The sequence below is a fragment of the Sarcophilus harrisii genome, chromosome 1 (genome assembly GCF_902635505.1).
Source record: "Sarcophilus harrisii chromosome 1, mSarHar1.11, whole genome shotgun sequence".
Lineage (NCBI taxonomy): Eukaryota > Metazoa > Chordata > Mammalia > Dasyuromorphia > Dasyuridae > Sarcophilus > Sarcophilus harrisii.
Window position 1 is genome coordinate 633,807,639 of NC_045426.1, and position 16,523 is coordinate 633,824,161.

A 16,523-nucleotide genomic window follows, 5' to 3' on the forward strand; every position below is an offset into this window, starting at 1 on the left:
CATGCATTTTCAATGTGTTCTCTCTACATTTCCAACTCCTAGCTTCCTTTAAGTCCCAGAGAAAATCTTACAAACTATATGAGCCTTTTCCTACTCCTTTACAATGTGGGTGCCTTTTCTCTGCTTATTATCTCCAATTCATCCTGTATTAGTTTATTTGTACCTAGTTATTTGGCATGTAGTATGAGATTGTTTGAGAGTGAAGGCAGTAAGTAATACTTGTCTTTGTATCTCTATAGAAGTTAACATGGACCTTACTACAGAGTAGGCACTTTAAAATGGTTCTTAATTGACCTACCTTATTTAAAGAGTCTTTAATCCTAAACAGAAGGCAAGGCATTAAAAAAGGGAAAAGTATGTTGGCAAAAAATGGATATAAAAGAGTCTGAATGGGAGAAGGATTTCCTATAAATAGGGAAGTCCTTCAGATGTGCTCATTTGTAGATTCCGTTGTGTTGGCTGCATAAAGGCCCTGAGGGGATAATGTAGAGCTTCTAGGAAGAGATCTGTAACCATTTAAAAAAGAATGGCCTCAAAATCAACATGAAAAAAGGAGCAGATGAAGAATGTTTAATGCCAAAATGTACTAGAGAACATATGGGTTCACTAGTTAATTAGTAAGTATATTGTGAGCCAACTGAAGACATTAGGATTGCAACTAGTTAATTGTGGGAACTGAGTGAAGCACACTGGCTCCATCTTGAGACTCAACTGTGGAGCTAATTCAGCTCCCTTTCCATTTCAATTACAGGTCTAGTGCAAATTCTTTCAAGAAAAATCTTATTCAATTATGGGAACTGGGAAAAAAACCACCTTATTCTATTATTTGAACTTAAGCCTGTGTGGCTGGGATGCTGTTTATAGACCCTTAACTAAGGAAGTAGGTTATACTGCTCAGAAGCCCAATTAGATCCAAAGATTGATGCACATCTCCACAGTTATACATTTTAAGCAACTCAGAGGGTCTCATTCGAAAACTGCTCCTGTACTGATGAGTCAATTAGTTACCACATTCCTTTTGACTATTCCTAAATACTTGGCTGGTGGTGGGGTGGGGATGAGAAATCCTTTTCTGTATTCAGGAAATATACTGCACCTATTTGCTCTCCCTTTCCCAACTTGGAAAGTCTCTAATCTTTTATCCAACCAGATTACTTAGTGTTTTATTGTTTCCTTTTAATTGATTAGCCTTATTTAATTAGTTGCTTATAACATATGAAAATTTGTGTCCCCCTGCATTCTGGGTCCAGGTTCCAATTTTTTAGGCAACTTTCATGTATTGCTTAATAAACTGACATGCTCTGAGGCTTAAACATTTGTTTCTTCTCATTTCATCTTTTATCCACAATTGGGGACATTTGGTAAAAATGGTTCTAGAATTCAACTTGAAGACAATGGGCTATATTACCTTCAGGAAATTTAAAAGCTACTTCAAAATGTCTCAGAAACAGTGATCCTTATTTAAAGTAATAATTCTCATGTTGTGGTATGGCTGCAAGGCTCATAAGAATTAAAAATGAGTTATGCTTGTATAAAGGACAATGGAGAGAAGTGCATAGTAGGTGACAACAACATATACAAATGAAGAACTTCAGCGAAGGATGGGAAAAATGATGTCATAAAAAAGGCAATCAAAAAACAACATATGCTGGATCAATAGGCAAAGGTGAATTATGACCCAGGGATTCCACTGTTATGCTCCTAATATCAGGAGAAATAGAGGAAGACATTCTACAAGATGTTGAGCAGGTATTGATAGGTTGCAATCTGCATTATTGGAGATAATATCCAAATCAATGAAATTATTAACCTATTTGAGTAGAGTATAAAGTCGCAAAATATTAGAAATGAAGCTGGAGATCACGTATTCCAAATCCTTCATTTTATAAATGAATCACAGAATTTGAGAAAAGAAAGATGTCTCAGTGGCCATCTAGTTCAAATGATAAATGAAAGGAATCCCCATTATAACATCTCAAATAAGTGGTTATATAGCCTCTTCTCAACCTCTTAAGGAGAAAGAAATCATCTACCTTTTGAGTGAATTTATTCCCCTTTGGGACTGGTCATCAGGAATCAAGTGTAAATCTGCCTTCTTGCAACTTTAATTGATGGCCCCTGGTTCATTCTGCAGGGTCAGAGAGAACAACTTTAATCCTTTTTTGGCTGCCACATTATACTGCTGACTCATATTGACTTTCATACCATGAAACACCCAGATATTTTTCAGAGCAACTGCTATCTAACTACAACTCCTTAATTTCTATTTACAAACTTTATTTTTTGTCACTAAATGTAATATTAAAGAAATTGTGATACACAAGTCAGAAAGTTAATACATACTGAGTGACCCAAGAAGACTCAGGCCACTCTCCTATCCCCAATCCATCATTACTATTGTATAAATATATCATGTATAATTTATAAATACTTACAGTCCCTGTCTTCATAATATATATAAAAACACATATACATATTTGTAAAGGGAAGGAACTTTGGAGAAATATACTTAATGCTCAGTATGATTGATTTAAACAAGGTTATTATCTCAGTGGAATTGATAAGAAGACAATAGTTCTCTAGTTCAGTATGACTGATTTAATCTTACAACAAAGAATGGTTCCCAAGGAATATAATGATTGGTTTATACTCAGTATACTGTAATGATGTAATAGTAATAGAGCATATAAACTGGGACAAACTCAACCAGAGACAGACTTCAAGACAGAGATTATCCTGGTGGCTCTCCTGCTTCCTCCACTGAAAGTAAGACCCATTCCAGAGGAGGGCCTCCAGAAAGCTAGCCAAGCCCCAGGTAAGGAGACAAAGACTTTTGGACTTTATCTCTGGGCTAATCTGTGGCGATTATTCTGCTGAAAAGGAAGGCTGGTTCCAAGTCCTCCAGAAAACTAACCAGAACATTACACATATTGGTATACTTTCACTTTCCATGACAGTATAATACAAGTACGCATGAGATCCACCATGTCTCAGGAGCACCTACCATGTGCTAAATAATGTGCTAAGAAGTGAGGAAGTAAAAAAAAATAAAAATTCAGTGTTTGTCCTTATAAAGTTTACAGTCTAAGGGGGAACAACTGATAAATGTTCAAAGGATATGAACAGACAATTTTCAAATGAAGAAATCAAAGCCACTTCTAGGCATGTGACTAAATGCTTTAAATCACTATTAATTAGAGAAATGCAAATTAAGATAACTCTAAAGTTATCTTCATACCTTCATACCTCTTGGTTAAGATGATAGGAAAAGACAATGATAAATACTGGAGAAGATGTGGGAAAACTGGGACACCAACACATTGTTGGTGGAGGTGTGAACTATCCAATCATTTTAGAGAGGAATTTGGAACTATGCCCAAAGGACTATCAAACTATTTATAATCTTTGATCCAGCTGTGTTTTTATTGGGCTTATATCCCAAAGAGATCATAAAAAGGAAAAAGAACACACATGTGCAAAAATGTTTGTAAGCAGCCCTTTTTGTAGTGGCCATAAACTAGAAACTGAGTGGATGCCCATCAGTTGGGAAAGGCTGAATAAGTTGTGGTATATGAATGTTATGGAATATAATTGTTCTATAAGAAATAATCAGCAGGATGATTTCAAAGAAGACTAGAAACAAGACAACACTATATAACAGCAACAACAAAAATATGTGATGATTAACTGTGACGGATTTGGGTCTTTTTCAACAATGAGGTGATTCAAGGCATTTCCAATAGACTTGGGATGGAGAGAGCCATCTGCATCCAGAGAGAGGATTATAGAGACAATGTGGATCACAACATAGTATTTTCACACCTTTTTTGTTGTTGTTTGCTTTTTTTTTCTTCCTAATTTTTTTTCCTACTTTTGATTTGATTTTTCTTTCACAGCAAGATAAATGTAGAAATATATTTAGAAGAACTCTACATATTTAATCTATATTGGATTACTTGCTGTCTAGAGGAGGATGGGAGGAGAAAAAAGGAGAAAATTTGGAACACAAGATTTTGCAAGGGTGAATGTTAAAAATTATCTTTGTATTTATTTTGAAAAATAAGATATTATTTACAAGAAAAACAATCTAAGGAGGAAAGAAAAAGCAAAGAAATATGTACAAACAAGATATATGCAGCTTACATAGGAAATAATTAAAAGAGAGAAAGCATCAGAATTTTTAAAAGTTGGGTATTTTTTCTGAAGAAGGTAGGATTTTAGTGGGGATTTGAACGAAGCCAGAAAAGCCAATAGTAGAGACAATAAAGAAGAATATTTCAGGCAAAGAAGTCAGCCAAAGAAAAAGACATTGTTGGTGGAACTGTGAATGAATCCAACTATTCTGGAGAGCAGTTTGGAACTATGCTGAAAAAGTTATCAAACATACATGCCCTTTGATCCAGCAGTGTTACTACTGGGCTTATATCCCAAAGAGATCTTAAAGGAGGAAAAGAGACCCACATGTGCAAAAATATTTGTGGCAGCCCTCTTTGTAGTGGCAAGAAACTGGAAACTGAGTGGATGTTCATTAGTTGGGAAATGGCTGAGTAAGTTATAGTATATGAATGTTATGGAATATTATTGTTCTGTAAGAAATGACTAACAGGATAATTTCAGATAGGCTTGGAGAGGCTTACATGAACTGATGCTACGTGAAATGAGCAGAACCAGAAAATCATCATACATGGCAACAACAAAACTATACAACAATCATTTCTGATGGACATGGCTTTCTTCAACAATGAGATGATTCAAACCAGTTCCACTTGTTCAGTGATAAAGAGAGGACCATGGGAACAGAGTGTGGAACACAACCTAGCATTCTCACTCTCTCTATTATTTGCTTGCATTTTTGTTTTCTTTCTCAGTTTTTCTTTTCCTTCCTTCTTGATCTGATTTTTCTTGTGCAAGATAACTGTATAAACATGTATACATATAATGGATTTAACGTGTATTTCAACATATTTAACATGTATTGGACTACCTGCCAGCTAGGGGAGGAGTTGGGGAGAAGAAGGGGAAAATTTGGAACAAAAGCTTTTGCAAGGGTCAATGTTGGAAAAATTACCTATGCATATGCTTTGTAAATAAAAAAATAAATAAAAAAAAAGTGCGTGTGTATTAACAGAACCAAGACAGAGTGCCTTATCATGTAATATCCACAAGTTCAGTGTCTCTGGATCCAAGAGTTTGTGATCCTCTGGAATTTTGGTTGGCCATTGTGTTGATCAGAGTTCTTATGTTTTTCAGCTGTTTGTCTTTACAATGCTGTTATGATACAATTTTTTCCTTCTAGTTCTTTTTATTTCACTCTGACTCAGTTCATACAAATAGATGCAATCTCATCTTCCTCGGAATTCACACAGTATGATACTCTTCTTTCCTATTTACAGCTAGATTTTAAATCTGTCTGGAGAGGGAGTAAGTCTTTTCTATCTCTGTGCCTACATATTTCTCTATGCTTAATCAATTATTAAAAACTAAAAATTAGCATTTAATTCATTTCAATAGAAAGGATTCTAACTTTATTCTTAAATCTTAAGGCAGCTCTAACAACCCTGGATAGCATTTTAAAACTTCGTTGTAAAATGAAGATTTCTAAGTAGGATCACTGATAAAGAGAAAGCAGAGAAAGTCAAAGCTTCATTGAAAAAGTCATTAAGAGGTTGAGTTTTAGAATGACAGTAGAATTATACAGTACTCATTAAGAACCAAAGGAGTTCATTGTTGCAAGAGATTTCAGTAGCTAATCCAACTTATAACAAATCCAGTAAGTGATCATTCAGCATTCACTTGAACTGGGGAGAGACCCTTCACTTATAACTTCCCTAAAAAATTTATTATGCTTTCAAACAGTTTTAATCACTGGGATCTTTGTTTTTCTTTCTGTTATCAGACCTAAATTTGCCTCTTTATAAAATATATACCAGTTGTTTTTTGTTTTGCAGGTTCACAGAATCACTCTTCAACATGATAATCTAAAGACAGCTATCAGAAAAATCAAATATTTACTCAGTGCTTACTATTTTAAATGCTAGAAATACAAATGCAGAAGAAAGAATGATAGTCCCTGCCTTTGAAAAGCTTCAATTCTAAAGGGGAAATATAACAGATAAAAGCAAGATGAAATATTATTCTGTTGTTTTAGTCATGTCTAATTCTTCACGACCACATGGACCATAGCATGCCAGGCTCTTCTATTCTCCACTATCTTTCAAAATTTAAGTAAATATTCATTGTTTGCATGATACCATCTAAGCATCTCTTCCTCTGTGACTCCCTTTTCCTTTATTCTTTTCCAACATTAGGGTCTTTCACATGTCGAGTCCTGTCTTCTTATTATGTGGTCAAAGTATTTTAGCTTCAGCTTCAGTATTTGACCTTCCAGGGGAAGGCCTGAATTAATTTCTTTAGATATTGACTGATTGGATCTTTTTGTTGTCCAAAAAATTCTCAAAAGTCTTCTTCAACACTACAATCAAAACGTGTTGACTTGGCTTTATGGACCAACTTTCATAGGCATACATTACTACTGGAAAAACCACAGCTTTGATTGGAAAAGCTCAGAGTGGTATATGTTTCTAAGACTTCCTTTCTCTGCACTAAACATTTCTGTTTCTTTAACCAATCCTCATATAACATGGTCTCAAAGTCTTTTGTCGATCTTGTTATTTTTCAGCTAGTATCCAATTTATCAATAGTTTTCTTTCTTTCTTTCTCCCATAGTAAACATATTAAAATATTTTTCCAATACTATGTAAAAATTTTTTAACATTCTTTTTTTTTAATGCTGAATTCCAAATTCTCTCCCTTCCTTATAGAGAAGGAAAGCACACTGATATGAATTATACATGTAATACATATTTTCCATATTAGTCATATTGCAAAAGAAAACAAAGACGCTCTCCCCCCAAAAAAAACCCCAAGAAAAATAAAGTAAAAAAAAAAAAGTATGCTTTGCTCTGCATTCAGATTTCATCAGTTCTTTCATTAGAAATAGATAGAATTTTTCATCATAAATTCTTTGGAATTGTTTTGGATCATTGTACGGCTGAGAATAGGTAAATCATTTACAATTGATAATTGTATAATTATTATTACTGACTGATTCTGCTCATTTTACTTTGCATTAATTCATATAAATTTTCCTGGATTTTCTTTCTTAAAATGTGGCACTAAAAACTGAACAAATGCTGCAGATGAGGTAGGGCCAAGGAAGAATACAATGAGAAAATTACCACTTTATTTCTGAAAGCTATGAATCTTAATCTAGCTTGAGTTCACATTAATTTTTTTTTTTTGAGGCAGGCAAATTAAATGGCTGTAGATTCATAATAATAGCAGCAAACAATTGTATGGCATGCTAAGCTGCATAAAGGGCTTTACATACATTATGTCACTTGATAACCTATAAACTTAAATACAGAGGACTGAAACTCTGAAAAGTATACTTGAATCTAATACAGCAGAGTGCTTAAGGTTAATTACCTACTAGATGTGAGATAATGTTTCTATATATTTAGATGAGATAGTGATGTGATGGCTCTCCTCAAGACTGGCACTTGCTGAATGTGTTGTGATGAGGTAATTGAAGGCAAGATTGGAGGGCTGAGGGAGAGAGACCAGAGTCTCTGCAATAGCACGAGCAGGGGAGAGACTTCAGGCTCCAGACTCCAGAGACTAGGATTCATCTTTGATGAGACAAGTGGCACCTTGCCTGCCTCCTTTACTTCTCCTCCTAAAGACCAAGGACTCTGACTGATCTTGAGGCCCTCCAGAGAGCTAACCTGGATATTATATTTATATAGCTTTGAAACCCAGTTTTTTTTTTTTTGCCAAAACCTCCATCAAATGTATCTCCCATTATGAACTTAATTCTGGACTTTAAAACTGAGAATTTTATTTCCAAATATAAAATTGCACTTTTCTCTATTAAGTTCCCTTTTATTAGATTTTGTTCAATGATCTAGCCTTTCAACTTGTTTTGGATCCTACAGTGCTAGCTATCCTCCCAGCTTTATGTCATGTACAAATTTGATGAAGATGCCTTTAACTAAATAATTGATAAAAATGGTAAACAGCACAGGGTAAAACACAGATCCATGAGGTACTCTACTAGAGACATTTTGCCACATGAAAAATATATCAACAACTACTCTTTTGAGTACTTCAGGTCAATTAGTCCTTATTTGCTCTGACTAATGTTCTAATCTATTGTCTGGTGCACATTTATCATCTCCACAAGAACAGTATGAAATTTTTTTTTAATCACCAAAAACTTTGCAAACATTCCACTGTATTCATAGAATTCCCCTTCTTGAGTTTAGTAATTTTTTTTTTTTTAAAAGGAAATGATTTTGGGTTGTGAAAATATAAGAAAAAATGACACCACCATCAGGATTAATTTACTGATTCAAAACTATACCAATTAAAACTATCAAAGGATTGCCTTATAAAGAAATTTATTTTCCAGGAATAAATGATTTAGAAATAAAGAGAAAATAAAAATGAGAGGGTCAGCAAGGGACACTTCTATACTATACTAACAATATTTTAAATCAGCAATCATTAAAACCATTGAATTTAAGTGAAAAATATAAAAACAGAAAGAGGCAACAGACAATACCTCTATCAGAAATAATTGAAAGAAAAGAGTTACCAATCAACTGGGGAATGGCTGAACAAATTGTGGCACATGAATGTAATGGAATATTTTAGTCCAATAAAAATGTACAAATATGATGGATACAGAGAAACATGTAAATGATACTATTCAAATAAGCAGAGCTAGAAAATAATGTACAAAATAACCCTAACGAATCAAATTATGGAAAGCACAACTACCACAAAACAAGCAAAACTGACTATCACTAAATTATAATGAACAAATTTGGTACCAAAGAAGAGATATAATAAAGAAGCCTCTTCCCATGTAAGCTCTTTTGAAGAAGTTGGGGTTCACAGGTATGAAATATTGCACAAAACGTAAGATCTGGGGGAGTAAGTTTATAATTTTTACTGAAATTGGGAAATTTGTCTTTCTCAAACCTTATGGCACTATTTCCATTTTTCATTATCTTTAAAATATTATAGATAGTGTCTCAGTAATCATGGCTACCTTACTTTTTAGTACAAAGAAATGCAGTGCTTCAAGCCGGGTGATCTGAATTCAACAGGGCAAAAAAGTACTCTCAGACCATTTCCTTACTTATGCTATGTGCTCCCACTAATCATTTTATTTTTGTTCTGTCATTTTTAGTAAAAAGTCATTCTCCTTGTCCAGGAAAATGGAAATAGAATAGGAACTGAGCAGCTTGCTTCATCTTTTCTACGATTTCTATCATTATTCTATTCACACCAAACAAAAGTCCTTGGATCTTCCTTTTTCTGTCAAGAAAACTTTTTAAAAATACCCCTTTTGATGTCTGTAGCTTCCAATCCACATGATTCTGAGTTGCTAGGCAATTAGTGATTGGATAATATAAATACTATACAAAACCACTGCTCCCTATTCTCCTCAGCCTTGCCCAATACCTCCTGAGAATTTAAAACAATAAATTACCTATCAATTCCTAGTTAGTGACTGGCCAGTGGTTCTCTATAAGATAACATGAAATTTGTGACTAGGTCTAGACCAAAGTACAGAGTTCTTTCCAAGACAGTTATGTCAGTAATAATCTGGAAAGGGAAGATCATTATCAAAATCAGTTTTATAATTCAAGCTCTGCAATTTCTGCATCAGTAAGGCCATCATAGTCCTACAGCACTAGCTATTATATTACAGTAATCTATTCTGAAGAAAATTAATAATGTTATCTTTCTCTTCACTAATATTTCTTCTTACCCTTGCTAATTCCAGAAATCACCTTATTTGGCTGATTTTAAAATCAGTATTGCTTATATTTAAAGTCAACAGGAATTTATTATTATAGGTATATAAAAGTTATTTATGGCCTTGCAAAACAACACTAATCATAATAGCCAACTGACAGTTGCCCCTCCCCCCACATACATAAATATACACACAAATATAGATATATAGATATTTCAAATGAATACAGCTTTATATTAAATATATTAAATTTATACAAAATAAAAATATATAAACTCATATTTTTGGTACTTTCAGGAAACTATAACACTATTTTAATTTTACTTATTTTTCATCTGCATTAGCCATGATTTCTGGTTCAAATGTTGGAAAAATCAAAATGATAAGTCTAACTTTCAAATAGAAAAAAACCTTCTGATTTGCACAGAATTTTCTTTTTTTCAAATTTTTGATCACACTCACATAAGCCTTAGTTAAAAAAGTATATTGGCCGAACTCATCAAATTTTGGGGCAGAATATAACAATCTGTAACGCGACAGCAAAACTCAACTGGATAATTATCTATTGAATTGATTAAAGAAGTTTACAGTGTTGACCCTTACCTGATACAGAGACTGTATGTGTCCTTACTCCTTGCTTCTCATTGTTGGCTAGCCTGTAAAACAGAGTTTCAAATCTTTGAATGTTGTACATTCTTCACAGTCAAACAGGCTGTGAATTCATTCTAACAGGGAAGGTACAGTAATTAGTAGGATTGATCCATTTTTCATGGATATGAAATTATATAGGGAAGGATATAATAAAGGGGAAAAATTGGATTCTACCACTCAAGGTCACCTGAGTAATTAAAACTTGAGTGCTTAAAAATGTTTAGTTCTTAAAACTTAACTTAAAAAACTGTAAGAGTCAGGCAAAAGTATTTGAGATTCAAACTTACACAATATTTAAATGGTATAACAATTCACAAAACTTAGTTAAATATAATGTATATTTGGATTAAATTTAAAAACTCTATGTAACAATATACTAACAAAGATTTAAAGCAAAACCGGAAAATTGTAACTATGTTGGCTAAAATAAAACTAGAAACATTACTGAAAAGTAAGCATTCTCAAGTCTAATACATTCTTTAAATTTTAAAAATATATGAGTTTGTGTTGCCAATTTTTTGTTCCAAATAGAAAAAAAAAAAAAAACAAATAAAAAACATCTGGTTGTTTGTTAAATAACAATCAAAAAAGGAATAAAATTTTCTGCTTTATGTAGGCTGTTAATCTTTCATAATTTTTTTAACCAGAGAATGAAAATCGTGAGAATTTACGACAACTTTTTAAATTAAAAAAAAAAATCAATTTTAATGTTTTCCCCAGTTACATTTAAAACAACTTATTTTACATTTTTAAAAACTTTTGGTTTCCAGATCCTCTCCCTTATCCCCATCTCCAGACCCCATTAAGAAACCATATGTGAAATTATGCAAAACATTTCCATAAAAGTTATGTTGTAAAAGAAAACATCTCTCACCCTAATTTAAAAAAAAAAAAAAAACTCTCAAGAAAAATAAAGTTAAAAAAAAGAGAGAGCATGATTCAATTTGTATTCAGACAAAATCAGCTTCTTCTCTTGGTATGGATAGGATTTTTCACCATAAATTTTTCAGAGTAGTTGTGGATCACTGAACTGAGAATAGGCAAGTCATTTACAGCTGATCTTCCCAGAACATTGCTATAACTTTTTATACAGTACATTTTACTTTGCTTGAAGTTTATGGAGGACTTTTCCAGGGTTCCCCCCTCCCCCAAGATTATTCTGTTCATCACTTCCCACAGAACAACAATATTCCATGAAAATCATACACTACAATTTATTCAGCCATTCCCCAAATGATGGGCATCCCCTTAATTTCCAATTGCTTGCCCTGAGAAGAGAGTGGCTATAAATACTTTTGTATATGTAGATCCTTTTCCCTCCCTTTAAAAAATCTCTTTTGGTATTCATGGCTATGTGGCATTGTTAGGTCAAAGGATATACATGAATTTATAGTTCTTTGGGCAAAGATCATATCTTTTGATAATTTATCATTTGGGACATGGTTCTTATTTTTTTATAAATTTGACTTAGTTCCCTCTGTATTTGAGAAATAAGACCACATTGGAGAAATTTGCCTCAAAATTCTTTTTACAATTATTATTGTGAATTTTATTTGTCCCCATTTATTCCATTCTCTCTCTCCTTTCACCCAGGCCTATCTTCAAAAACGTTTTGCTACTGACCATTCCCTTCCTCTTTCCATAACTCAATCCTCTCCTATTTTGCTGCAGAGTAAGATAGATTTCTATACTCATATTGAGTGTTTGTTATTTCTTCTTTGAGTCTTCTAATGAGAGTAAGATTCATTCACTCTCCCTCAACTCCCCCTCTTTTCTTTCACTGTAATACAATAGCAATTCTAACATTTATTAATATTCTAAATCATTGTTTTCTTTTGAAATGAGGAAAGCTAGATTGGATTAATAGTCTTCAATTCCAAGATAAATTTGAACTATAAAAAGGAAATGTTTCCAAGATGTATAACAATGATGCTGAAAACCTCATTGTTAGATTTGTATGTAATATGCATAAAAAATTTAAATAAAGCATGCATTTGTTAAATTACTGAATGTATATGAGAAGGAATGGATTGGGGAAAAGTACATGATTTTAAAGCACTTTCTGAAATATTCAACAAAAGCTAACCCTAAAAAAACTAACCTGTGGCCATATTTTCTTTAAAAACAAAAACTAAAAAAACCAAAACATAACAAAACAACCAAATCCTAGACTTCAAATAATTTCATTTTGCAGAAAAGACAGTGGATTGGAGTCAGATGAGTTGAGACTGAATCCTGGTTCCCAATTTATTATTGGTTTTGGGCAAATCATGTAATTTCAGCTTCCTCATTTGTAAAATGAGATGGGTTTGGAATGGATGACTTTTATTGCCTATATTATAATATTTTCAAACCATCCATCCAAAAGTAATAGAACTTTAAGGTTTATTAAATGCATTGCTCGTAACAAAACAATCTTGTAAGATATTATACACATATTTTCCCATTCTACAGATAAGGAAACTGAAGTTCAGAGAGTTAAGTGTCACAATGCTATTATATTGTATCTTTTGAATGGTATATTATAACTGAAGGTTAGACTCTAAAACAAGATATTTAGGTTCAAACCTTAGCTCAGATATTGACTGATGATGGTGGGTGAATCACTTAACCTCCAAGCTTTAGTTTTCTCATCTGTGATTGGGCCCATGTTAACTGCTTTATCAGTGACCTGTTGGCACATTTATCAAATTCTACAAAATTTCAATAAAGAGATTATACTGTACTCTATCCTACCCAATCCTCATCTGGAGGGCTGTGCTGAATTCTGAAGGGCACAGTTTAAGAACATGGTAAGAAATAAGACCATGGAGAGTATGCAGTGGGACAACAAGGAGGTGGAAAGGCTTTCGGTGTTTGCTTTGCAAAGATCAATGAGGGAACTGGAATTGGAAGACTAGGTTGGAAGAGGAATAATATCAACAGAGAAAGAGCACTTGTTAGGAGCTCATACTGTGTTGCCTTCAAGTATTTGAAAGGCTGTCCAGGAGAAGGGAGGTTAGACTTGTGCTTCATGTAGAACTACGAACAATGGGTAGGAGTTTCAAAAAGCCAAATTCAGATTTCACATCATAGATAATTTCCTAACTATTAGAAGGGTCCCTGGTACTTGAAAACTTTAAAAAAAAATGTGATTTGGAGAAATCACTATATCTCTTTTCTGGTCATCTGCTGAGTGTATCCAGATTCTTTTCAAGCTTCTCTTCTTGGCTACTCAGTTCCTATTGGTCCAGTTATTTCTATGTAATTTAGTGATCGTTAGTAAACATGTAGTCCACAAATATTTCTGAGTGTGACCCAAACTAGATTAATATGTAGTTCTTATCTGATAGTATTATGTTGCTGTATTAATAAAAAATATATTAAAAGATGTGTTTTTCTAAGTCAATATGTGGACTACACAGATCATTAAGTATGTTTAGTGGCCTGTATTTCTATTTGAGTTTGATGATATAGCTATGAAGGACTTTCAATTCTTTATGACCAACACCAGTCCCTTTGGAACTTTCATCTTGTACTTATTACCTACATTAGATATTTTCAACTGGATATCCTTGAGGCTTTTTTTTAACTCAGAATATCGAAAAAGGAACTCATTATCTTTCCTACTAAATACACACTTGTTCCCAATTCCTCTATTTTTTTGTTGATGACTCCACCATTCTTCTAGCTATAGTGGTTTGCAAACTCAATCATCCTTGATTCCTTTCACTCCCTCTCATCCCATATACAAATAAAAAAAAAATGAAAATGCATATTTGAAGTCTTTGCTAAACACTAAACATTGTGGATATATAAATCCAATACTTGTTGAATAGAACATCATGGTTCAAACTATGCTTTACTCTGGCAGTTGTCAACAGAGGAAAAACTGGAAACAAGAAAATCAATGTTTTGCAATAGTCTAGGCAAGAAGAAATTCTGAGGTAAAGTTGGTAGGAGGGAAGGTATGAATATGACAGATACTGTAGACTTGGTAACTACAATAGAAAGGTGAAATATAAGGGGCAGTGGATTGTTGAGGATTGCTCTAAGGTTGCGAACTTGGGCAAGTAGAAGAATGAATATATTTTCTTCCTAGAAAGAGGAACGTTTGGGATATAAGTAACTTGAAAGGAATAAAATGCATTCTATTTTGGACATGATGGTTTTAGTATGCTTAAAACCAAACCTTGTAGGGATTAAAAAAAAAAAAAAAAAAAGGTTTAGTCAATCATTTTGGTGCCAATTAATAGACCCTGAAAAACCATAAATAAATGACTGAAATAGTACTTACTTTGGTATTGATGGTAAGGCTCGTTCACCTTCTGCAAAACAAAAATAAGCAAATAAATAATAGCTAGGAGGCGAGTACAAAAAATATCTTTTTAATATCTTTTTTCTGATAAAAATCAACTTTTAATGCCTACAATGCTACAAGGTAACGTTAGCTGTATGCCAAGTTTTATTATGATCACTACTAAAAATGTCATTATTTACTTTGGGCTATTCTACTCTTAATGATCAACTTTCATAGCGCCTTAATTTTAGCTGTCTGGCCTTATATTACTTTGAAAGTACACTTAATTCAAAGGGACAATGCAAAGAAACATTAAAATTAATTACAAACAGATTCTGTTTCTATAAATGTACAATATACAAATAACATTTATTTGACAATTTGATACTCATAAAATATTTTTTTCCAAAGCAACTATATGAAGCAAATAGTGCAAAAACCTAAAATCCTGTGTGTTCTAAAATTTGAAAGGTGTTTTTTTTTGGGGAAAAAAAAACCAGTTTATTGTTTCCACTCAATATTTAGTGATTTATCTAATTTAGGCAAATAAATATTGTGATAAAGAAAAAATAGTCTGGCTATGCGAGATCATGAAAACAGGATAATATTGCTGAGATTATATGCTAGCAATCACTGGGTATATAACTCAAATGTGATTTGATAAAATAATTTACTTATATACAAGTAGAAACCTAATAATAATACTAATTGATATATTTGCCACAAAAAAATCTTGCCAACAGAGTAAACATTCAACCTTTTGATATAAAAATAAATAATGGGATTTTCTAATATCAACAACTTTCTAATATAATTTTCTCACTTAGGACAAATACTGTCAAAACCTTTACAAAAAAATTTACTAAGAATTGTCCAGATAGCATGAACTATCCTTAGGAAACATAATGGTTTTACATACACTAATTGGTGGGATGCCTTGAATTAGGCAATGCTTCTATGCTAGCAACAACAGAAAGGTGATTTATTTCTATTTAAGTGTCATCCCTCGATTCTTTCCTCAATAAGAGATTATTAATGCAGTACATTTTTTTTTACAGTGTTTTATACATTAGAGGAATTAAAGAACTCATCTCCCTGAGTGAGAAAAAAAGTATAAATATTTTATATTTAATGAATATTCATTAAACTTTAAGCAAAATCAGTAATGATGGATATACCATTTTGAAAGAGTGCTTAAGTAATTTAAGCAAAACATGTTTGCTTATATCAATTAAACTAAAGGCACCTTAAAACTCCTCATGCCAGTTAACTGTTGTGCTTGACTCAAGTTCCTTCACATTTAATCTAGCCCTTCATATACAGGCCAGAGGTTTTTCCATAAGCACAAATCCTAACATGGTACTGGCACTTTCCTATCCAATAAACTCCAGGAGCTCCTGAATGTCTTTAGGGTGAAATATAAACTCTAGTGTTTGGCTTTTAAAGTCTTTCACAACCTGGCTACTATCTGCATTCCTAGCTTTATTACTCCTTTCCCATGTTTTATGGTCCAACCACATGGGTCTTTTTACTATATCTCACACATAGCATTCATTCTTCCATTTTTGTCCCTGTTCCTAATCCTTGGAATATTCTCTGTCTCAGAATCCCTTATTCAAGACTTAGATCAAGCATTGCCTGCACCAAAACTTTTTTTTAATTCTCCCAAATGCAAGTAACACTGTAAATTTTGTATATTGTGTATATGTTATCTAACCTGATGGAAATTAAGGACCTTGAGAACAGTAAACATTTCCGTGG

The 16,523-nt window shown here is 32.9% G+C and overlaps 1 protein-coding gene across 20 annotated transcripts in view; it reads right to left on the bottom strand.

The window, feature by feature from the left end:
- The window catches only part of PTK2 (protein tyrosine kinase 2), a 368,410-nt gene that overhangs the window by 125,401 nt on the left and 226,486 nt on the right, over nucleotides 1–16,523 (bottom strand). For 18 of the 20 annotated variants that reach the window (XM_031947265.1, XM_031947245.1, XM_012541848.3 and 15 more), the window contains 2 exons: nucleotides 14,760–14,790; nucleotides 10,436–10,488 (listed from right to left, as the gene is read on the bottom strand). In XM_031947265.1, coding sequence (XP_031803125.1) covers nucleotides 10,436–10,488; nucleotides 14,760–14,790 — 84 coding nt within the window. Of the gene's footprint in view, nucleotides 1–2,033; nucleotides 2,121–10,435; nucleotides 10,489–14,759; nucleotides 14,791–16,523 lie in introns of those variants that run through there. The other 2 variants (XM_023496523.2, XM_031947262.1) reach the window with 1 other exon arrangement.